At 37.7% G+C, this 17,438-nt stretch overlaps 2 protein-coding genes and 1 pseudogene across 6 annotated transcripts in view; 1 reads left to right on the top strand and 2 right to left on the bottom strand.

Moving 5' to 3' along the window:
* LOC145202667 (uncharacterized) overlaps positions 1-17,438 on the bottom strand; it is a 54,121-nt gene that overhangs the window by 18,039 nt on the left and 18,644 nt on the right. Inside the window, exons 1-7 of one of the 4 annotated variants that reach the window (XM_080075678.1) lie at positions 2,717-2,798; positions 2,136-2,597; positions 1,785-2,069; positions 1,585-1,699; positions 1,325-1,524; positions 953-1,261; positions 691-882 (exon numbers count right to left, since the gene is read on the bottom strand). In XM_080075678.1, the coding sequence (XP_079931804.1) occupies positions 691-882; positions 953-1,261; positions 1,325-1,524; positions 1,585-1,699; positions 1,785-2,069; positions 2,136-2,226 (1,192 nt within the window). In that variant the 5' untranslated portion in view covers positions 2,227-2,597; positions 2,717-2,798. Of the gene's footprint in view, positions 1-690; positions 883-952; positions 1,262-1,324; positions 1,525-1,584; positions 1,700-1,784; positions 2,070-2,135; positions 2,598-2,716; positions 2,799-17,438 lie in introns of those variants that run through there. The other 3 variants (XM_080075679.1, XM_080075680.1, XM_080075681.1) reach the window with 3 other exon arrangements.
* LOC145239294 (uncharacterized) lies at positions 4,897-6,284 on the top strand (annotated as a pseudogene). Its single transcript, XR_013862269.1, has 2 exons — positions 4,897-5,827; positions 6,231-6,284. The product of XR_013862269.1 is annotated as an uncharacterized LOC145239294 (transcript).
* Positions 12,509-14,187, bottom strand: LOC145238567 (uncharacterized). Its single transcript, XM_080101773.1, has 2 exons — positions 13,477-14,187; positions 12,509-13,370 (listed from the first exon to the last, which is right to left on the bottom strand). The coding sequence occupies exons 1-2, from the start codon at positions 13,822-13,824 to the stop codon at positions 13,038-13,040; spliced, it is 681 nt and encodes a 226-aa protein (XP_079957899.1). The 5' UTR covers positions 13,825-14,187; the 3' UTR covers positions 12,509-13,037.

Here is a 17,438-nt window from a genome sequence, read left to right as displayed (position 1 = left end):
GTTTTAATTATTGAGTGTTCTGTCGCATAACTTTGTATTGGTAACCCCAGGCTGCGGATCGCTTACTGCATCAAATTTGGAACCCAACTAACAATTTAATACATGTTGTACAATTTGGTTGTTGTTGCACTTTGTTTGCACTTGAGGCCACCATGAACTTTATTTCATAAAACTCTTGACACCCCACAGAATCTAAATGACAACATGAAAAGCTGCATCCTAATGTAACAAGTTGTAACTTTACAACCAGACTTCTATTGGTGATAAATAGTACATGTCAAACATGTTACTTTCTATTGGTGAGGAGTAGTAGTATGAATCATGTGCAAAATATGTCAAACATGTTAGGAGCTGATTACAAAGTCAAACATGTTAGGAGAATGGATTACAAAGGAAATTTAAATTAAACCAACTATTTTCATTAGGCATACAAAATTTATGAACTTTTCCTGCCAAATCCAGGTTCATTAATCCTTCCATGCCAAAAGTCAATGAACAAGCACAGTGGTAGAAAAATTAATCCTTCCATGCCAAAAGTCAATGAACAAGCACAGTGGTAAAAAAAACATATTAAGGTGAAATTTGCCACTCTTTGGAATTAGACTATAATTATTACAAAGACAAAGCACTTTTTCTGTTGAATACAAAATGTATTGTTTTGTTGAATACTTAACATTTTATTAACCATACCTGATTTTGTATCTGTCATCCACCCACTACGATTAGCATAAAATGCTCCTTTGTTTTGGATAAACTTCTGAGTTTTGTTATTGGTTATAATAGCCAGATCTCCATTATATATTTGGCAAACACACCGGGCATTTGTGAAATTTTTTTTAACAGGAGCAAACCAGTAATATCTTGCATCAAAATAGTCCAAATCTACAAAAATAGAAATTGTTACGTTTTGATGTGACATTCTTTCTAAGCAAGCCAGTTTCACTTTTTGTACCTAATGTAAAATATATTGGATCAGTTGTTCCATACACAGTCTTTGAATGACACGAAAGATTTGCTTTTGGTCCCAAAATAACAGAATTATATATGACAATTGTGGATGTTGTTTGATAACCCTGGTAGTTCATTAGTGTGTAAATAGGCAGCCCAGGATTGCCTGCAACAACGTTAATGCCCTTAACACTCCAGTAGATTGTTGGTAATGGTGCACCATGAAATGTGCAGCTTAGGTTTAGTTGTTTGGCAAAAGGGACATTTTCTCTGTTTTGAGGAACGGAAGAATTGAAAATTGGTGCATACTCAACTGAAAAATAAAAAGTGTGCTATGTACTGTATGCTTACATACAAACCCAAGAATCACCATTACCAAAAACATAAGCTTTTGCTTCTGTCTTTCTTTCAGCAGTGAAATTAGATCCAACAAAATTTTTTGCTTTGCATACATACACTCCTGAATCTTTCCTTGTAGCATTAGTAAAATTCAGTCTAGAAACTACAGAGTAACCCAAACTTATCACACTTTGAAACACAGCTGAGGAAGAAACTTGTGGCAATGGAGTTGCACCTCTGCATATAAAATGAATGCAAATCACACTATTCTTTCTGAGTAACATTCACAATACTCACTTGTACCACACAGCTGACGGAATACTGTAACCAAATGAAACACAGTCAATGAAGGCATTACTTCTATTTTTTCCGACAGTGATGTTGGAAGAAGTCAGAGAAATGTTTGCTGGTACTAGAACATGATTTTTTTACAAAATTCAGAACATGTTTTTTTGTAAAAGAAATCATGCAACAATGCTAAAATGCCTTACACATACCATAAACAGTATATTCGACTGTTTGTGAAACTGTTGATGATGAAGAAGAAAGTTTTCCAGAAAGAACCAATGAATAGTTTCCAGCATCAAAAATAGATTGAACAGCAATGGAGTAATTGAAGCTTTTATGTGTACCCGATGATGAACCCAAATTATTTTTACTGGTGTTTTTATTGGCATGGAGAACAGTAGCCCGCATAGTTCCAACAAACCATGCCTTTCCCGAGAAAAACACTTGAGTAAATTTTTCAGCTACCACGTCTGTGAAATCTTTTACAATTAACTCTGCAAAGAGGGAGCATTATTTTTATTTTACAGCGACAAATTGGAGTCTTTTGGGCAAATATTTACCTTTTTGACAAATGTAGAACTTCAGTTTTAAGGAGCAAGGAAAATCCAGCCACTTTCCTAATAAATTCTGATGGTCTCCCCATGCGGACATATATGTGTTAACAGCGGAAACGATCACGCACCTTTCATTTGCAGAACTTGGTTCTCTTGCGTACCAGTTTGTGTAAGTTGAAGGGGTGGAGTCATCCCAAACAACGGTGGCACTGTTTGGTTTGTCTACCAGGTTTGATGCTCCACACCAATAACTTGAGAAGTACCTGTTTGCCGGTGCAGGTGCAGTTGCCTCAGTAGAGCTTACTAAAGGACGAATAACACCTTCTATGGCTGTTTGTATTCTTTGAGTTTTTATTCGAACAAGGTAGGATTCTTGAAGTTGACACTCGGTGTCGGCCTCGGTTTTCGACAATGATTTGTTAAAGAAATACAAGCCATAATTTTCCACAGAAGTAACCGCAAAGGGTGCTGAACAAAATAAATAAACTTGGGTTATCTTTTGTTTGTAACAACAGTAGTTGACATATATTGTCACTGCGCCATGTTAAATAAAGTTCCAGAGAAACGTATTGACAACTGTAGCCTACCGTGGATTTTACCGACTGAACAGTCCGCAGACAAGCTTCTTCGCGCCTAAAAATATCATCAGAACTTGTACGCAACCGATGTGTTTTTCTTTCATCATTTAACCCTTCATCATTTTTTATCTTTTATGGCGAAAAAATGTGTAAGTGTTTTAGACACATTACCATTAAAACACACACGCAAATTTCAATTTGCCATTGTGCAGCTCTTTCGCATATTTTCAGATGATATACAATTATACACTGTTTAGTTGTTTACTTTATACTATAAAGTTTATAGTACCAGACGCGTGGAGACTTTTTAAGTTTATTTTAATTCTTTGATTGGTCGTTTGACGATCCATATCGCCGTGCAAAAAAAAACAAGAGCGAACAACCTGCGACCGAGGATATTATTTGAGACAACATACAAAAGTTTGATTGACAATAAAATTTAGTAGGGTTTCTTTGCGTGATTTTTCATCGTGTCGCGATCGTGTCTTTCATTTTTCATCCACCCTCTTTCCTAACACGAATTGTTAGCTTCTAGGGCCCTCGATTAGTGCCACCAACGTTTAGTGCGCTAAATCAGTGGAAAATTAAATCAGCATTTACATGCGACCTCATTTTTTCCGATGGGGAGAGAAATGTTTCAAGTAATGCCGAAACTGAAACCATTTCATGTAAATTTGCCCGCTTAATTTTCTAGTAGACTTCAAATAGTAGTATTCAGCGTGATTATAGATTGTAGGACAAGGTAGGCTACGTAGCTGTACTGCAAAACGTGAGCAAAAGGTTGCGAACTAGAACAAAAACATATCACTTTTTGGTAATAAATTTAAACGCCAATAAATTGAATTTATTATGACCCCAGGAAAAGTTTAGGCGACCTCAAGTTTTGGAGGGTCGCGACCCACAGGTTAAAGAACACTGCGCTAAACCATTTGTTTTTGGTGCTCTATAACGTTTCAACGTTGTCGATTGAAATAAACTAAACACACATTTACAGATAAAGTATAGCAGAAATCTTCTTCATGAAAATAAGGGACAGCCGGAGACATTTGGTAAAACAATTAAAAACCTATAATAAGGACGGAATAGTGAGAAAAGGATGTACATTGCTAAATTAAACAAACCAATATGTAAACTTACCCTGTGCTGATGTCAGACCGCCGCTACACTGATTTGCAGAGAAAACTGCAAACATTAAAGTAAGTCCAAGCATGTTGGGTCATAAATGAATTTAATCTCGCAACACAATACATCCAAAAGACATTGCAGTTTGTTTGCTAACTAAATCTATAAATCAAACAAGCTTAAACAAGGGTTTGTTTTGTGCAAACATAATGAAATGAAATCTGTACGGCATGTTAAATCTCATTCTTTTGCGCGACGTTAACGCGAGTTATTTTTATCACGTAAAAACTCTCATGCAATAAACTTTAATAAAACATGTTTATGGAAAAACTTTTTTTACTTGCCTTTAAAATCTACGTGCCAAAGATCAAAGAAAACAATGATTTTATTTTAAACGCATAAACAAACTCGGCCACAAGTCAGCTGTATAAGGCAACCACCTTTTGACACTAATTTCATTGCTTTATCACTTGTATACCTAAATAAGTTTTTAGCACTTCAACAGTTTTTCTGTTTATCTTAAAGCCAACTCTATTACGTCACTGTAAGAAACTAACTAAAGTGTAGAAATGTATAAAACACACAGGTACTCCACGTTTTACGCAATTTCCGTCCTAATTAGGGTTGGTTCGGATATCAATAATTTCCACTATCCGGATAACGGATATATACGGATATTTTGAATTTAGCTATCCGGTTAACCGGATAATAACAAGTCTATTACAACATCATCCAAATGTGGCACAGATTTTGTTTTAGTGCTTATAATTGTCCAGCATATATCAAATTTACTGCTTAAGCAGTGTAGTTCTGAAAAAGCACGATACATCAATTATTTCATATTTCGCCCTACAGTTAATTTTCTGAGCGAAAATAGGCCCAAAACATTGTTATTAAACAAACATGTCCTTTTCGAATCTCAAAATTTATCCTTCCGAGCGAATCACCTTACAATGGATGCATTTTCTATTTTATTAGTGTGACTTCAATTTTCTCGTGAATTTTAACATCTGTAGGGGATATGTACAACAAAGCGAATATTCGTATTATTTAGTAAGAGCCTGTGATGTATGTATTTACCGCTAGATGTCGTCCCTGAGTTATGACGTCACGTTTCGTATATAACCGTGTACCGCGTCTTAAACGTGGCAGTCAATACAGGTAACCGCTTAAAGGTGTGTGCGTTCATGACATGGTGTCAGAAGTGGTTTTTCAAATAAAATGGAAGGTTCGTTCTCACTGCCGGAAGCTATGCAATGGAGTGGCAATGTGTCACAAAACTGGGTTAAGTTTATTAGGGGATTTAGGCTTTATTTGACAGCTGTTGGTTATGACGGAAAGGCTGCAACAGTTAAAACATCTATGTTGCTCCACGTGTTGGGAGAGCAAGGTCAAACCATCCACTCAACATTTAAATTTGAAGAAGGACAAGAAATGCACTTTGAAACTGTGGTCAATGCCTTCGAAAGCTACTGTTGTCCGAGGAAGAATATCACCAGCGAGCGATACAGGTTTTTTTCTAGAAATCAAAATGATGGTGAAAGAATAGATGTTTTTATAACCGATTTAAAAAAACTGTCTAAAAGCTGTGATTTCGGTGAACTTTGCGACTCATTAATCCGAGACAAAATTATTATTGGTATCAAGTGTGATCAACTTCGTCAAAGTTTGCTGCGGAAAGTGGAACTAACGCTTGAAAAAGCTATTAAAATGTGCATAACAAACGAAACAGTAAGATCGCAAATGACAATGTTTCGATCAACAAATTCTAAAAGTTTTAGCTTGGATGCTGTTCAACGCGAACCACGTGGTAATCAATTACCAGCGCCTCGAGTTTGCAGATTCTGTGCCTTGCGACATGACGTCAGAGCGTGTCCTGCCTGGGGAAGGCGATGCTTGAAGTGTGGTGGAAGAAACCACTTCGCTCGATGTTGCAGTGCAGCTAATCACCCGCAAGCGCAACGCGCGGATACAATTCAGACGTACAACATGCAATCTGTAAGTACTACTAGTTCACCAAAAGATTGGCTTGTTGACATTTTTGTGCTTTCATGTACACTTCGTTTTAAGATAGATACGGGAGCCCAAGTTAATATTTTGTCACGGAATGATTTTCAAAAACTTCAGGAACGTCCATATGTTTCTTCTACTAATATTCGATTGATCTCATATACGGGCCACCATATTCCAGTTTGTGGGACAATTAGTTTAACACTTCAATACAGAGAGCAATCATTTACTCTACCATTTGTTGTTGTGGAGATTAATGCATTGCCTATTATAGGATTAAATGGGGCAGTAACTCTTGGCCTAATAAATAGACTGGAACCGATTGTCAGTGACGAACAAAATTTTCTGTCCAGCTTTTCAGATTTATTTCAAGGGTTGGGTTGTGTTCCAGGTTGTCACCGAATAAAGACCGATAGCAGAGTTTGTCCCGTAGTCCGTCCCAGCAGAAAAACTCCATTTGCACTTAAAAACAAACTACAACAGGAGCTACAAAGAATGGAAAGCATGCAAGTAATCAAAAGAATAGAAGAACCAACTAAGTGGGTGAACTCTCTTGTAATAGTAGAAAAGAAAAACGGAAAACTAAGAGTTTGCTTAGATCCGCGAGATTTAAACAAAGCAATTTTGCGTGAGCATTTCTGTCTTCCGACTAGAGAAGAAATTATTAGTCAATTTTCAAATGCTAAAGTATTTTCTAAACTCGACGCTTTGTCTGGGTTTTGGCAAGTAAAGTTGGATGAAGATAGTTCTAAGCTTTGTACGTTTAACACTCCGTTTGGACGGTATAGATTTTTGCGCATGCCGTTCGGCATTTGTTCTGCGCCAGAAGTGTTTCACAAGTTGGTGTACATGATGTTTGAACACATGAACGGCGTTGTAACGTCTATGGACGATATTGTGGTTTGGGGTTCAACTAAGCAGGAACATGACATGAGGCTTAAAAATGTGTTAACGGTTTTGCAACGCAATAATCTGAAACTCAATAAGGAAAAATGTGTGTTCGGTGTAGACAAGATTACTTTTCTTGGTGAAGTTGTTAGTGCTTCAGGTGTTCAACCTGATCCAAATAAAGTTCATGCAATAGAGCAACTAAAGCGTCCTCAGTCTAAGGGTGACTTGCTGAAATTTTTGGGAATGGTCACGTACCTAGGTCGTTTCATTTCCGACTTGTCTACTAAAACATCTTCTTTGCGTTTGTTATTGCATAAACGGAGCAACTGGGAGTGGACGCAAGCACACGAAATGGAATGGAGGAATTTAAAACGGCTGGTCACAACTGCCCCAGTACTTCGGTTTTTCGACCCCAAGAAATCGATCAAAATTTCGGCAGACGCATCTAAACATGGACTTGGAGCTGTAATTTTGCAACAGCATGACAACATGTGGCAGCCAGTGGCTTATGCGGCAAGAGCTTTAACATCCGCTGAAACAAGGTATGCACAAATTGAAAAAGAATTGCTTGCTATCACCTTTGCATGTGAAAGATTTTATCAGTATGTTTATGGTCAGAAGTTTGTGGTAGAAACTGATCACAAACCTCTCATAGCGTTGTTTCTCAAGGAGTTAAATAACTGTCCGTTGCGCATTCAACGTCTAATGATCCGGTTGCAAAGATTTCATTTCTCCGCAGAGTTTACTCCAGGTAAATTCATGCACACAGCAGATTTGTTATCAAGATGTGTGGAGAACAGTGTGTCCGTTCAATCGCTTTCTTGTCATAGTGTATGTGAATATGTAGATCTAATTGTATCCGCTATTGCTTGTATGCCATTAGTTAAACAAAAGTTACAAAGTAAAACCATATGTGACGAACAGTTGCAAATTGTAACGCGTCTTGTAAATAATGGTTGGCCTTTACATAAGCGTGCTTGTCCTGTTTTAGCAAAACCCTTTTGGGATGTCAAAAATGAACTTTCTGTTGTTGACGGTATTATGTTTCGTGGATCTCGAATAGTTGTTCCAATGTCTATGCGCAGTTATTTTTTAGAACGTGTGCATGAAGGCCATTTGGGTGAAGTAAAATGCAAAGGACGAGCTCGGGAAAGTATATATTGGCCTGGGTTATCCAACGACATATCTGGTTTGGTTTCTTCCTGTGCCATTTGTGCAAAATTCAGGTCACAGCAACAACGCCAACCGTTAGAACCTCACCAAGCTCCTTCTTATCCGTTTCAGAAAGTGGCAACTGACCTGTTCTATTGGAACCGAAAAATGTTTTTGGTAACAGTGGACTACTACTCCGGATATCCAGAAGTAACCCCGTTGACTACAACTTCTGCGGCGTCTGTTATAAGTGGTTTGAAAACTATTTTTTCCAGGTTTGGAATTCCCGAAACTGTTATCAGTGATAACGGTCCTCAGTTTTCTAGTGAGGAGTTTGCAAAATTCGCCGAGGAATGGGGCTTTCTTCATTTAACCTCGAGTCCACATTATCCACGATCTAACGGACTGGCTGAGAGGAGTGTCCAGACAACGAAGCAACTACTTAAAAAAGCTCACGCCAGTGTACAGGATTTTAACAAAAGTTTGTTAATATTTAGGAGTGCTCCTCTCCTTTGCGGAAAATCACCTGCACAGCTTCTCATGGGTCGGCAAATCAGACACACGATGCCCCTGGATATCGAAAAGTTAAAAAGTTCAACTTGCCGTCCGTTTGGAAAAGAAAGAAAACAACAAAAGAAGTATTATGACAGGGGAACAAGAAACATGCTGCAATTACAAGTGAACACTCCTGTAAAACTTTACAATACCCAAAACAAACTATGGGATCAACAGGGAACTATAGAAAAACAGTTATCTCATCGCTCTTATCTTGTAAAAACTAGTGATGGTGTATTATATCGGCGTAATCGTGTTCATTTACGTCCATTGAATGTTATTGTGAATCCTTACCCTTCGAGACGTCAGTTAAGTTCAATTTAAACGAAGGGAAGTTGTGATGTATGTATTTACCGCTAGATGTCGTCCCTGAGTTATGACGTCACGTTTCGTATATAACCGTGTACCGCGTCTTAAACGTGGCAGTCAATACAGGTAACCGCTTAAAGGTGTGTGCGTTCATGACAGTCTGTTGCATCTATCACTGCACATTAACTGCGTGTTTTCTGAAATTGTTTTAAAATGCATAAAACGCTTACGCGGCACAATTCTTTTGTTATCCGGTTAACCGACACAAAAATACCCGGATATCGGGTAACAAAAAATCCTTCGGTTAATCGGTTAACCGGTTATCCGATATCCGTATAATTCAATCCTAGTCCTAATGTGTCACCGTGGTAACCGAAAACAAAAGGTCTTTTACGGCAGGGCTTCCCAAACTTTTTCGATCGCGACCCCTTTTAATCTCTTCAAATTTTCCGCAACCCTTCACGAATAATATGATAAACAGCGCAAAAAATACGTTTGTTGTATTTGTTGAAACGCTTATTTCGAGCGAAAACTAAAATCAACCTACTCGGAGTCTACTACTATATACGTCTAAAGCAGTGGTTCTTAACCGGTGGGTAATTACCCACTAGTGGGGAATTTGAGGATTTCAAGTGGGTAATTTGAAGTTGGGTTTGTTGTTCCATGTGTACTCCACTGGTTCTTAACCGCTGGGAAATTTAATGTTTTTAGAGGGAAATTATGTGAGTCAGAAGTCACCAAACTCGGGCCCGTGGGTTGAAATCAACCATTGAAAGTTAATTTAATACAATATTTTCCGCAACAACATGTAAGATTAACTTCACCTAGTTTTACAAGACGCATAAAAATCTAAAAATCGTTTGTTACGTCACAGACATTACTAAAAGCATCAATGACTTTGTTATTGTTCGCGAATAAATGCATTTGGTCTGTTGATTGTGATGCGATAAATGACTATTGCAAGCACCTGAGATTTTTCAAAATCCCACACAATTTTACTTACCCACGAAATCACTAAATAAGATTTCAGTGTACCTTTAAGGTTTCGACCAAATCGCTTCACAAAATTATTTTGATTAAAGAATCATTTTTTGTTGGACACAAAACATCATTATAAAAATAACAGAGTGGGAAATTCGGACTTGGTGATTTACTTTAGTGGGAAACCACACCAAAAAGGTTAAGAACCACTGGTCTAAAGTCTAAACACCGATACCTTTTCCGTGCTTTAGCCTTTAGTTTCTGTCACATTGTTTTGCAAATAGGCACTTGCAACAATTTCCGTGTGGTTTCAGACGTTTGCTGTGCGTCGAGAACGTACGTTTGCCAAATCGGCAATTTAATTCAAAGTAATTTGTCACAGGGCGGAAAATAAGAGTATAAGCAATTCATGTTTCAAATCATGCATTGTTGACGCATAAACTAAGGTGACCTTGGACCGAGTTTCGGCCGTTGCAGTGCTTTGTAAACAGATATTAAACACTGCTTAGAAATCGTAAATTTATTACCTATCTTTATTTTTTATTAGAGAAAGTTATTGCGCCAAACAATACATAAACGTTACTCTTTTGTTTGTGTCATGCTTTGTTTGTCATGTTTATGCTGCATTACAATGCCTCTGTATTTCAAAACAATTGCAGTTGTTGCGTTTCAACTGACTTATGTTGTATCAATGGGGTAACTACAAGCGCGTTTGCGCTTGGCTGAGAATATTTCAAAACCGACGTAACTTGAACAAAGATGCTATTTTGACGTTATACTAAGGTTAATGACCCTCAGTTTGGGAAGCCCAGTTTTACGGTCATGTTTGTCCTTAGACTTAGATGTTGCAACATAACCAATGAAATCTGTATTTAACACAGCTGTTAGTCGCCAAATGCTTTCAAACAGTATGAACAGAAACTAAAACAACAAAAACTGCAAGAACACGTATTTAAGAAAATAAAAACAAAAAAGAAACAATAAGTGTCTCCTTCCGAGTAGGTGATGTATAACCATACATTTATGCAAGGTAGCTAGGATCGCAAAGATCAATATATATATTTAGCGATCTGTGGCAAATTTTATACCTATTTGCTTGTACGATTTTTTATAATGCATCTTTTGATGACCTTAGCTTCACACACGAGTGTTCGCCTAAAGTCTTTCATTTTATTTCGGTAAAATTTTGTTTAGCTCAGCGTTTCTCATCGTTTTTTCCTGTACCGATTCTTTTCCTTCTACAATGACTCTTCATTATATATAAACGCCTCCCTTAAACTGATTTTATTTCTCTTACAATATCAATGCGATGATTGATGTTTTAGAGCTTAAAATATACAAATGCCAAGGGTTAATTCAACATGATACCACTAACTGCAGACAATGCTCATTGCTTTTCACTTGGTACCAGTGATTGGCCAAAACTGCAAGTGTTCTGTTTGATCGATCGCGCTCGGTGTATTGTGACTGTCACGCACCGTTCCCATTTACATAGTGTTTTTACTGAGTTTAATGCCTCTTAGTATCCCTCAAGGCCGTATTCGAGCTCTAGAGCAGTGGTTCTCAACTCTTTTTTTCAGGCCATGGCCTCCAACCTAGTAAAAATAATATCGTGGACCATTTCAATTTCGAGCAAGATTGAAGTAAGCGTACGATACAACCATTTGGACTTGAAACATAATTCTTACAAACCAAATTTCAAGAAGTGAGATACAATTATTAACAGCTAACATTTTGACACTCCTTCAATATATAATATGCAATCACCTCTAGTTAGCACCATTTTTAGTGGACATCCTGTGAAACACCTTAAAAGTCATCATGGACCACCAGTTGAGAACCACTGCCGTAGAGGTCTCTTCTGCATAACGTATAAAGCAAGCAAACGCTAGGTTAAACACGAACATTCTTCAAGTAACAAAAGCAACTAATTGAAAACACATTTTAGTGTGCGTGTTCCCACTATTTAACGTTTTCAAAAACAGTATCCTTGGATACCTTACTGCCGCAAGTCAGAAACGAACGAATCACACGTTTAATTGTGATGTCAACAAACCCGTTTGTAACTTGCCCGTTAAATTGTTGTGTAATAAGGAAGTAATCAAGTTCGGTCAAGCACAACCCTATTGCTACCTGTAAATTTTGCTCTTGAAGCGCAGACAAGCCCCCGGCAAATGACGCATTGTGACATTATCATTGAAACCACGTACAAAACAAAGTACCAAATACAGTAAATACTAGTCAAATTTACTTTACCGGTGACTGGTTGACAAAAATGATTCTGTCGTTTTATTGCGTTTCAACTGCTCTACCTTTACCCAGCGCCTCCAATCGCCCAATTATTCTCCAGGGCCCTCTTAGTGATAGCAATTTTTATTTGTATATTTAATACGCATTGCAACAAACAGGTATTGTCACGCGCGCGCACTGCACAACGAAACAGTAACTTTGTGCGTTATCCTGCGCGCCACCAGTTTACTCTTTACGCTTCAGGATATAGTCGCGCGCGTTGTGGCCAAATGCCAGGAACTTTCTGTGTTGGTACATTAATTTCATAAAAAATATTTGTATGTATTTTCTTCAATCCCGGACTTTAGAATACACTTTAACGTTTCTCCCTGACGCAGATTTAAACACTAAATTTCCTGACATGTGGAAAAGCGCTGGAAAAAGATAGGTAAAACGAAACAAAACGTTAAAGTCATTTTTGTCATATCTCTTCCATCAGCGACCAGTAAAAAGTAGATGCTATTTACTGTATTGTGTATTTTTGATGGTGATGTCACAATGCATTTTGTACAAATCACAATTTGTCGGGGCTTGTCTGCGCTTTGAAAGCAAAATTTGAAGGTAGCAACTAGCAATTTACTTGTGGTTGGCCGAAACGAGCTAGAACCCGAGTACTTGGTACCGAGCATCGCAATTTTTGTTGCTCGGCGCTCGCATTAACTAAGCCAGTGGTTCTCAAACATTTTTTGTTGCGACTCCCCAGGAAAAGTTTTTTGGACTTGCGACGCACCAGCAAATAAAAGTTAATGAGGAAATTGTTTATTAAAGCTGTGTTTATTGATACAACAACAAAAGGCCACGAAACGGAACTATTCTGCGACGCCCTTGAAAAATTAAAACTAAGCACTAGGGCGTCGCGACGCACAGTTTGAGAACTACAGAACCAAGCCATTAAACTAGGGGTCACAAACTACGATGTCATTTCATCCGGCCTGCTGTTTGCATATTTCCAAAATGTTTCAGAATTCGAACCACAGGGTTTTTTAAGCCAATCATAAGAGTGGAATTCCGCGGGTTGTTGTTACGTCGCGTCAAACACAATCTCAGAAGATTGTAACATCATTTTATGGATTTTTTCCATGATGGGTCTTACAATGGCACAAATATAAGATCCTTCAAATTGCTCAAGGCAGATCTTAGCCTCAGACTCTTCAGCATACTTCTGTATAGCTATAGCACAAAACAAATTTAAACCACTATATGCCCCAAAGTTAGATATACGCCACTTATCCCAGAAATAGTACACAGAGCGTGGTTTGGGGTTAAGGCAGTAGTTAGCTACTGCACTTATTCCATCTGTAACAAGCAACTTGGTCTCATGGGTTTGCATTGCTTGAGACGCTGACAATCCCTGCTGAAAATACAAAAAGAAAATCTGTTTTGTAGATTCACTGATCTTTAGCTGACCGAGGTTTCCGACAGCTTGAAGCAAGTGATTGTGGTATACCTGCCATACTTACCATACATGGATGAGTGGACACCGAATTATCTGATTTTGCAGTTGATTTGGTGTTAAGTATGATCTTAACATCCATAGACACAGGGCACAAAGTGTTGGATTTGCTTGTACCGGTTTCATGTTGACGAAACTGATTGAGATGGCATTTATAGGTTTTCCTAAAAATATATCTTTTAGGGTTAGGAAATGTTTTGTACACATTCCAGCTCGTATTAGAAACTACACAAAAAGACTCAAGCCACTCGTTCCTTTCATTTGCTGATTGTAAGGCCAGTCTAAAAACCATTTCTTCATTTCCTTTGGTTACTAATTTTCCTCCAAGTTCCACAATTTGCTGCAGGGAATCCATTTAAAGATATCAGATGATACAAAGCTTATAATTGTTTATTAAATTTGCCTTTAAAAAAAGCTGTTATTAGTAATGTAATTATAAAACCACGCACAACCTTCACTTTCAAACATAGAACCTCGAGCCAGTTCGACTGGTTACTACGCAAGGTGTCGCCTGATTGGTTCAATCAGTCGACTACGCTGATTGGTTATAAAGTCACATGACCAGGGAAAACCCGCCGTTGTGATTGGCTTAAAAAGCCCTGTGGTTCTAATTCGGAAACATTTCGGAAATATGCCGACTGTTTGGTCCTTATATACATCTTGGAAAAACTAAAGCTTGAGTTAAACGTTAAAACTGGAAAAGTATTTCTACATCAACATGTAGGACTTATTGAGATTGAAGTAACTTAAACAAAGAAATAAAAACAATAACTGACATCGAAAACAACAACAAGACAAAAAATCTCAGCGATTATCAAGAGATAGGAGAATGATTTTGAAGGGATTTTATGAGACAGTTGATACACGTGGCACTTTTGAGTTAAAACTCTTCGCGATTGATTTAGCAAAATGTTCATACGAAAAAAAACTTTATTGTCACTTATTGGAGAAACTATAATTTGCAGAAAGTTGAATAAATCGAAAACCAAACGTTTTTGGCATTTGCGAACTGTATGTTGGGTGAGAAAAGTACTTTGTCCTGGAGCAAAATACTTTTTCATCAAGGACTCGTAATTTTGCTGACGTTTTGCCCACCAGCAAGATGATCAGTGATCACTCATCACAACAGAAAAGTGGAATATATGACAAAGAGTGATGAAGGCGTCTTGTATAGGACGTCGAAACGTCGATTGTTTACAATAAAAACTGCTGGATGAGCAATACTTGGTCTAATGTAGGACTAAGTCCATCTAATTTTAAAGAACGCATACAATGATCTAAAAGTTGTTTGTTTTGTCACAAACAAAATCAAAACTATCAGTGCCTTCATTATTGTGCGCGAACAAACGGCTTTTTATTGTTATTTGTGTTGGAATAAATGAGTATTGCCTGTAGAAAAGACTATATAGTTTTCAAAATAATTTTACTATTTGACAGTAGCACGATCTGACTTTAACAAAGATTGCACTTTTGGTGTTCCCGGAAAGACGCGCATAGGGGCTTGCAACCTATGTGGTCCTTGCAAGATATTTTTAATGTTATCCGGCCCGCAGGGGAAAAACTTCAGTTCACTGTGTTACACAATCACTACAAAACCGTACTACGAGTTGATTTCTTGCTCATTACACAATAATGTAACCGGCATGTCATGAACGGTTTTTGTGACATCTCAATTGAACGTGTGATTTGTTTACTGCTGACTTACAAAAGTAGGGTCCAAGAATAAAAGTGACTGTTTTCAAAAACATAAAATAGTGTTAACAATCTCAGTTGCAATTTGTTACATAAAAAACGTTGGTGTTTCACTTGGCGTTGGCTCTCTTTACGTCGGGCCTGCACAACATACGGCTCGCGAAAGCTTTTAGTGCGGCCCGCAAGAAGATTTTAAAATACTTTGCATTGAACCAAAAAAACGTTATGCCGCCATGCATTCGATGTTGTGTAATAATAACGTATTGGACCTCTAAATGAGTAATCTACGGTGGCCCACAAGTGCAATTCAACAACTTTTTGGCAGACTTTTATTTTTCAGTGCAAACATTTATTTTTCGATGCAAACATTTATTTTTCGATGCAAACATTTTATTTTCAGTGCAAACATTTATTTTTCGATGCAAACATTTATTTTTCAGTGCAAACATTTATTTTTCAGTGCAAACATTTATTTTTCGATGCAAACATTTATTTTTCAGTGCAAACATTTATTTTTCGATGCAAACAGTTTTTTTAGTGCAAACATTTTTTTTCAGTGCAAAAATTTTTTTAGTGCAAATTTTTTTCGGAAACTTTTTTTAGTGTTCCATTATAGGGTGTGTCAAAATTTGTAAAATTGTGGAAACGTGATAAACCTGTACATTACACAGGCAATTGTTTGTAAACCTTGGCCACTAAACAATTCAATACTTTCTATAGTTAGTAAAAGGTTTAATAATAAATATGTTGTGGATTTAAAGTTAAGATGAATTGTTTTTTGCACCCTACCACATTTACATTCTGTCTGTAGCCTACTCTCTGTACACCGTGTCAAAGACCAAAACGCCGGAGTTGTTTGTCTGCACATGTAAAATGTTGTGTTGTTTTACATTAAAGCTTGCTAAAAGGCTTCATTGTCAAGCAATATACATCACACTACCTATTATTGTTTAGTTTTATATAAAGGTCCAATATATTGGAAGTATACTTCAACTACCCGTTGTGTTAACTTTAGTGATGGGACGATATCAGGTTTTGAAGCGAGTACCGATACCGAAAACGAGTACCACATGTATATACCTTCGATACCGAGTACCGAGTTCGTCTGCCATGGTCGGGGTACAGGGGTGCACACACACACATGCCGAAAAATGTAATCTCCACGTGATAGCGAAAAAGATATACGTACACTGGCGGAACTTTTTTCCAATTTTGTGCTGTCCGAAGCAAATATTGGCATAAAGTTGCCCGTATTTTTATGGTGCCTTTGCAAAGGATGGTACTCGCATACCATGGTACTCGCACGTTGGTATCGAAAACTTAGGCAAAATATTTCGATAGCGAGTACGAGTATCGATACCACAGAAATCGATCGATACCATCGATACCGAGTACCGGGTACTAGTCCCATCACTAGTTAACTTCTAAAAAAAAGTCCGTTATATCAAAAAATTATTGCTTTATAATGCCAAAGTGAAGTATTTTGCTAAGTTGCTTCATATTGTCAAAGTGAAGTAGGTAAACCGACACATATATTTAATTTAAGTCCCGAAGATTCAAATAAAAAAATCGCTTTTATTTGCGCCTTATAGTCCTTTAGAAACCATTGCTGCATATACCTTTGTTGATCCTTCTTCCTCCCGTTTACGCCTAAACTGTACTCCTGCTTCGTTCGCACAGCCAGCTTAGTCCGCTCCCAATCTGTCCACATAGCCCTTACTTAGCCCCAGTGGTGGGATTCAGCCGGTTCGCACCGGTTCTATATAACCGTCTCACGAAATTTTATGAGATCAGCGAACCGGTCAGATCTACTAGTTACTGTCAATGGACTTTTTGTAACAGAACCGCCTAAAAACATGACTTTTGTAATAGAACCGGGTGACAAAAAATTTGAACCCCACCACTGCTTAGCCCGTGTTAATTTTGTTAAGTTGACCTTGTTTATCTCGCTAAGCCCAGACTTAACCCGCTTAGACTTAGCCCGTGTTCAATGAACTACGTCAGTGATTCTCATCCGGGGCCCTCGGAGCCACCCGTGTCGGTTCACTAAAAACATTCGCCAAGAGACATTAAGTCATTTTTCGGTCGTGGCGTAACCCCTTTCTTCGCTATGCACAGAATTAAGGATATGTTGATTTAACACATGTAGATGTTCATTCGTATTTTTGAATTAATCGACAATTTGCCATTCGGTCTTCGTGACACATTGGGGCCACCAACTTTATTTGATGTGATTAAGGCTTAATTTATTGGCAACAATAAACTTTAACGATTCTG

This window comes from Phallusia mammillata, chromosome 7, assembly GCF_965637545.1.
Source record: "Phallusia mammillata chromosome 7, kaPhaMamm4.hap1.1, whole genome shotgun sequence".
In the NCBI taxonomy this organism is placed as follows: Eukaryota; Metazoa; Chordata; class Ascidiacea; order Phlebobranchia; family Ascidiidae; genus Phallusia; species Phallusia mammillata.
This window is presented reverse-complemented; position numbering and strand designations above follow the sequence as displayed.